This window comes from Panulirus ornatus, chromosome 64 (assembly GCF_036320965.1).
Source record: "Panulirus ornatus isolate Po-2019 chromosome 64, ASM3632096v1, whole genome shotgun sequence".
NCBI lineage: Eukaryota > Metazoa > Arthropoda > Malacostraca > Decapoda > Palinuridae > Panulirus > Panulirus ornatus.
Genome location: NC_092287.1, coordinates 500,185 through 507,824, shown reverse-complemented (window position 1 = coordinate 507,824; position 7,640 = coordinate 500,185). Strand labels below are relative to the sequence as shown.

The following is a 7,640-nucleotide window of genomic DNA, read 5'->3' as shown; positions in this document are numbered from 1 at the left end:
CTGCAAAAATTGCCCAAATGCCTCTCTCTTCTCTTTCACTAATAATCTTACTTCTTCATCCCACCACACACTACCCTTTCTCATCAACCCACCTCCCACACTTCTCATGCCACAAGCATCTTTTGCACAAGCCATCACTGCTTCCCTAAATAAGTCCCATTCCTACCCTACTCCCCTTGCCTCCTTTGTTCTCACCTTTTTCCATTCTGTACTCAGTCTCTCCTGGCACTTCCTCACACAAGTCGCCTTCCCAAGCTCACTTACATACATATTTATGTATAACACTTTGTTGCTGTCTCCTGCGTTGGCAAGGTAGCGCAAGGAAACAGACGAAAGAATGGCCAAACCCACCCACATACACATGTATATACATAAATGCCCACACACGCACATATACATACCTATACATTTCAATGTATACATACAAATACATATAGAGACATATTTCATTTATTCATTTATTCATGATACTTTGTCGCTCTCCCACATTAGCGAGGTAGTGCAAGGAAACAGATGAAAGAATGGCCCACCACCCACATACACATGTATGTACATACACGTCCACACATGCAGGTATACATACCTATACATCTCAACGTATACATATATATATACACACAGACATATACATATATACACATGTACATAATTCATATTGTCTGCCCTTATTCATTCCCGTCGCCACCACGCCACACATGAAATGACAGCCCCTCCCCCCTCATGTCTGCGAGGTAGAGCTAGGAAAAGACAACAAAGGCCACATTCGTTCACACTCAGTCTCTAGCTGTCATGTAATAATGGAATGAAACTACAGCTCTACATCCAGACCCCACAAAACTTTCCATGGTTTACCCCAGACGCTTCACTTGCCCTGGTTCAATCCATTGACAGCACGTCGACTACGGTATACCACATCGTTCTAATTCATTCTATTCCTTGCACGCCTTTCACCCTCCTGCATGTTCAGGGCCCGATCACTCAGAATCTTTTTCACTCCATCTTTCCACCTCCAATTTGGTCTCCCATTTCTCCTCATTCCCTCCACCTCTGACACATATATCCACTTTGTCAATGTTTCCTCACTCATTCTTTCCATGTAAGCAAACCATTTCAAAACATCCTCTTCTGCTCTCTCAACCACACTCTTTTTACTACCACACATGGATGGGGTGGTTAGGGAGGTGAATACAAGAATTTTGGAGATAAGGACAAGTATGCAGTCTGTTGTGGATGAGAGAGCTCGGGAAATGAATCAGTTGTTGTTCGCTGAAGATACAGCACTGGTGGCTGATTCGGCTGAGAAACTGCAAAAGTTTGTGACTGAGTTTGGTAAAGTGTGTGAAAGAAGAAAGTTGAGAGTAAACATGAATAAGAGCAAGGTTATTAGGTCCAGTAGGGTTTAGGGACAAGTTAATTAGGAGGTAAATTTGAATGGAAAAAACTGGAGGAAGTGAAGTGTTTTAGATATCTGGAAGTGAACTTAGCAGCAAATGGACCTAAAAAAGTAAAAGTGAGTGAGTCACAGGGTGGGAGATGGGGCAAAGGTGCTGGGAGAGATGAAGAATGTGGGGAAGGAAAGAATGTTATCTCAGAGAGCAAAAATGGTTATGTTTGAAGGAATAGTAAATCCAACAATTTTACATGGTTGCAAGGTATGGGCTATAGATAGGGTTGTACAAAGGAAAATGGATGTGTTGGAAATGAAATGTCTGAGGACAATATGTGGTGTGAGGTGGTTTGATCGAGTAAGTAATGAAAGGGTGAGAGAGATGTGTGGATGTAAAAAGATTGTGGTTGAGAGAGCAGAAGAGGGTGTGTTGAACAGGTTTGGACATATGGAGAGAATGAATGAGGAAAGACTGACAAAGAGATATAAGTGTCAGAGGAGGGAACAAGGAGAATCGGAAGACCAAATTAGAGGTGGAAAGATGGAGTAAAAAAGATTTTGAGGAATCGGGGCCTGAACATACAGGGCCATGCAACCTTGCTGTATACATGAAATAGTTACATCAGACACATGTAAACAAAAAAAATCAAATCTGTGGTAAGTCTTACCTTATGCTATTACATTCCTAAACAAGTCTGTTGAAAACACATCTATATAAAGCACACTGCATTACTTACCTTGCCCCCCTGTGATGGCACCCTTCCAAATGGAGTGGAGATTTACTTATAAAAAGGTTAACAGACATGATATAGTGAAATGAAATATAAATTTTAGCAATGTACAATTCTCCTAAATGGCTTACAGCCTGTCTTTTCAAATTCACAGCTATTTTCAAGATGCTTATGATATCTAATTAAAAAAATCACAGAAAAGTGAGATGATTTAATGCTTACCTGCAGATATCAAATGAGATAGCATGAGAGCCTCTTCATACTCTTGGTATTTTGCAACTTGCTCCTGGAGGGGACTATACACTGCTTGCACAACTATCTGCTGGGACTGGAAGAATGCTTCCTGCTCTGTGAGAAATTTAAGCTTTGAAGAGTGAAAAAACTTGTCTCCAGAGGAACATCAATGACCCTCACACACTTTCCTACAGCAGCAACCTAACAAATCTTGTATCCTACTGTGAAACATGTGTTTCCACATTTATAACAGCACATCTAACTTTTTTACTTTACACACTATTTTCATCAGTCATTTAATATGAGGTTACCATTTATACCACTTTCATACATAAATCATTTCTAGTGCATTCAATTCCGAATCATTCCTGTAACATCTTCATCTGAAACATCCCTGGCTATAATCAAGTTTCTCACTACATCAATCCATTTCTCTCTTGATGTACCTTCCTGCCTTGTGTCTCCTGTTATAATATAATATACCTTCTTGATCAGTCTATTATCTGTCATGAATTCTACATGGATATACCATCCTAAATGGCTGCTATCCATGCAACTATCCAATGATTTTGTACACCACATAACCTCACATTTACAATCCATCCATCCTTCAAATTTCATAGAGTAGTGGGCTACTTACTCATCTCCACTGTTCTTATCTTTGATCTATCCTAACCTATTTACATTTGGGTTTCACATACATACATCTTTGAATTATCCTTAACAAGGGAAGAGGGAACTCAAGATTTTCTGGTTACTGGTAGTAACTTGATGATGATGGTCTTAATGATACTGGTAATTGTTAGGCTTAAAGCCTAAACAACCAACCAACCATCAGTGTTGGGATGAGTACTATTTTGTGCAATCTTCTTGCATATTCTACACTTACATCTTTTTTATATTCACTAGAGCCTTCACTGTACCCCAACTTTCCACCCATACGTCATTCTACTTTCAACTTTTGCTTTTGCTAAATTTCGTTCCCAAGTATCTAAAATTATTCAAACTTTCAGTTCTTCACCATGCACAAACATCCATTGGAACTGGAAGAAAGCTTCCTGCCCTATGGAAAATTTAGGTTTTAAGGAATGAAACTTTATTATTTATCATTTGCCTTCACTTTCAGTATCATCTCTCTACTCACATCAGAGAACCATCTCACCAATATATAAATATATAAATATATATACTCATCTCCACTGTTCTTTATATATTTATATAAATATATATTTATATAAACGGAGACAGCGGCAAAAAAAAAAAAAAAAAAAAAAAATAAACATATAAACTCTTGCTCTGACATGGTTAACAACAAAGCTTTTTGGCATGAAGAAACTGTAGCGACTACCAAACTATTATATCATGGTTAAGAACCACAACACAAGAACCCTATGTTCCTCTCATCTTAAACAATGTTTCAGCCATAAAAACAATTTACAACCATGGTGACATCATACAAACTTGATACACCCTACATTCATTATAAACCACTCACTCCTACTTCTACTTACTCACATACATGCACTACTTCCATGAGACAAGCTCTTGAACTGAAAGCATTCATCAGTCTTCCATACACTCTATACAAAGTCAAAACTTCCCAATATGCCTTCCTGATCACCTTTTTACATACCTTTTCTAAATCCAGAAATATTGCATACATCTCCTCTCCCTCCAAATCTTTCTCCAGTATTTGTATAAATGCAAATATCTAATCTCTTCACCTACTTCCATACCAAAACCCACCTAATTATTCTCTAATAAAAAGTTCACTAATCCTTTTCACAGAATCAAGTACCATCCTGCCATCCCCCTCACCAACTATACAAGGGAGACTTATTCCACTGTAATTCTTACACTCATTCTTACTTCCTTTTCCTTTATATGGAAGGACTATTTCTGCCTTTGTACAATCATCAGGTATCTGAGCATTTTTCCATGCTTCCATACACACTTTCCAGATTTACTCCAAAGCACATTTCACTTCCACTTTGCAAAGTCTCACCCACTACTCTGTCTATGCCGGTTTTTCACTCTTTTAGATCTTTATCGCTTTCCTTCTTCCTTTTCACAATCTTTCCTTGTATACCTATGTCTTCCTCTGCTTATTGCTCATTGTCATTCCCATAATCTCTTTACACATTCTCTCCAAATTTCATCTTTTCAGTAGCATTCACCCAGACTTATCTAATAAACATTCACTCCTTTCAAATACCTCACTTCTAATTCATATTCACCTCCTTCCACAATAGCTTGATATTCTCTTTTAAATTCTGATTCAATTTTCTTCAGAAATCTTAATCTGCCTTCCTTTTACTAATGTATACTATCCTAAAATTCTAAAACTTGTAAGTAATCCTTTACATTAGAATAAAGATTTGTACAGTTATGACTTATCAAACTACTGCATTTTCTGTTCTGCCTTTTATGTAATGGTTTGCCATTCAATTTACTTTTTCATACAATGTTCAATATCTCATGTATCTCTCTATCCTGAGTCAGGCTTAAACTATTCATCTTTTCTATATCTCAAAGACTTTAAACCTGAACTTGAGTTATTGAAATCAAGTCTAAAAGAATAAAAAAAAAAAGAACAATCTAAAAACAAGAGTACAGAAGCACGATGACCAAGGTTAAAAAAAAAGGGAACAGGTATAAAGGAAAGATATGAAGCCTAATCCAGCAACTGAAATCTAAAAAAACAGAAATTTCCAGTATGACCAACCATTTCTGAAGGAGGTGTATTTCATTAAACGGGAAAAAATGGAATATTCCTAAAAATGCCAAGGAAGTATCTCAAGCTTCAAAATATATCTTTCTAATATCCTACAACACCTGATCCAAATGATTAAACTCAGTTCATCAGAAAAACGTATAACACATGAAATGAACAAACTGCAAGTCACCAACCTTGCTTTGCTGTGCCAAGTGTTGATTCAAAGTCTCTCAAAAACTGATCACCAGCAATTTTTACAGATATCAAAAAAGCTAGTGGTTCTTCTTGTTGTTTGGCAGCAGCAGCAATTACCTGATGGATGGGTGGGTCAAGAGATGTAAGGGTTGAGGCTACTAGCTGAGAAAGTAAAAGGTTGGCATCTGACCCTTCAAAGACTTGACCACACCATCGCACCTACAAACACATGCGAACATGATAATAATGCATCTTTTTATCTAAAATCTATAAGTTTATTCCTTCTCTACAGCAGATGAGCTCATGCAGAACCTCCTCTTCTTAATAGTCATTGCATATTTCCACATTCTTCCATGCCAATAATTGCCTAATACACATATATCTAGAAGCATGCTACTACGTCAAAGGACACTTTATAGAATATCATATATGTATATCAAAGGGCACTCTAATTAATATCATATAAGATGATATATGCATAACTTTACCTGTTGAGATGTCAGCAGAGCTATTTTGTCATAGAAAGATGAGAGCCAAGAGGGGGGACCACTCAGATGAGATCCTTCTACCCCTCCACGCCAGGCAGTCCCAAGCTGACCGATTTCACATTTGTGATAATAACTTTCCAACTGACTAACACGTCCTAAAGACCGCAAAAGTCTTGCATATTTTACTGATTCCTCTGAAAAAACAGAGAAATTTGCAGGAGGAACATCATCTAGTGAATAATTACAGAGCAAGCAGCTTCGAGACCTAGAGATCATTTGAAACAGGATGAGTGAAGAAAGGGCTCCTAAACCAATATATGAGGGTTAAAATGAACAAGACTCAGAAACACCAAGGTATATATCTTATGGATCACAAGGCAAAGGAGAGCGAGAAAAAACAGTGGTTCTATATAGCCTACAATGCATCATTCTGAACTGTCAAAAAGCTTGCCTGGCTACACCAGTTCTCAAGTACTTTTTCATCCTAGGATGAATTAGCATTGTCATGTCTGAATTTAAACTTCCATTCAACATATTTCTCACAATAAAAATGCAAACTATTCCACTGTGGTCATTCTGAGCTTCTGCTTAATCAAACTTGGAAGATCTAAAGTTCATAATAAACTCATAAGAAAAAACATGAAACAGGAAGGAAAAGTACTGATGGGCTGATGATCACAACAAAGTATGCATCAATACCATATTGTGGCAGATGAACCTGGTGTGATCTCCCTAGTTTTCAAAATACAATAAAATAGTTATGATTAACATTATGGTAATCCTACTTATGTCAGTATGTATCCAACTCTGTTATCAGAAATGAAAGTAAAGACACCATAATCTATTTCATGTCAAGGACAGTCACATCATACTATGATACATAAAGCAAGTGAATGAATGGCAATGGTTAACTACTTGCCACCTCACCTCCTTGCTTGATGCTATTGGCCCAGCACAGTACTTTAAATTAATCAAGTCCATGTAAATGAAAATTTGTTGAACTTACTCATATATGAATTATCATGGATGAAAATAGTGAATCCTCATCAATAAACATCATTTTGGGAAGTAAAATCCTGTTTAATCTCACCCTCTCAAGCAAGCACTTTCTTAGATTGTAACAGAGCTTTGTCCATAAGAGAGAAAATAAGAATGGGGAAGAACAGCTGATAGCAAAAGGATACTGACTGACCAACCAACCTACTGTAGACATTACATCATAACTCTGTTTACTATGTATCCCAGTGCCAAATTATCCAGATCCCATTAATTTACATTATCTGATACATGTTTGCCTTTGCCTACTCAGCAAGGCAGCAACAGGAACAAATGACTAAGCCTCTGGATAACTCCCATTAATACCATGTACATATATCCACCTTTGGAACATCTCAATTATTCAAAAATGATGTGGTCTAAAAGCCCACTGGAGCAAATTTATTGAAACCAATAGATATCTAAATATACCACATACTGACCTAGATTGTGTTGTGTGAATGCTGCAACTATGTGTGGACTAGCCAGAGCTTCAAGCCTAACTTTCAGACCTTCTAGGTGCGCAACTCGATCCTCATAATCAGGCACATGTGTTAAGATACCAAGGCAGTTCTGTAATGCCACTAACTTGCTGGCAATGGCATCAAGATCTCCACTGTCCATTACCTTCAAGAAATAATAAATAAACTGATCAGAGCTCATTTACATATTTTGAAAAGTACAGCATACCGAAAACACCTAGGGAATCAAAAACAGGGTAAAATTTCTCATACACACAGGATCTAGTTCACATCATAATCTATTACCTACCAATTTCATGGATCATGAGTAAAATGATGTGAAAATAAAATACCTTTTAACATAAAAAATTAAGCTACCAAGACGATTCCTGG

General features: G+C 37.2%; 1 protein-coding gene across 1 annotated transcript in view; it reads right to left on the bottom strand.

The window, feature by feature from the left end:
• The window catches only part of Cog7 (conserved oligomeric Golgi complex subunit 7), a 57,020-nt gene that overhangs the window by 31,498 nt on the left and 17,882 nt on the right, over positions 1-7,640 (bottom strand). Inside the window, exons 6-9 of the mRNA XM_071657440.1 lie at positions 7,230-7,413; positions 5,752-5,945; positions 5,263-5,482; positions 2,341-2,466 (exon numbers count right to left, since the gene is read on the bottom strand). Of these exons, the coding sequence (XP_071513541.1) occupies positions 2,341-2,466; positions 5,263-5,482; positions 5,752-5,945; positions 7,230-7,413 (724 nt within the window). The remainder of the gene's footprint in view (positions 1-2,340; positions 2,467-5,262; positions 5,483-5,751; positions 5,946-7,229; positions 7,414-7,640) is intronic.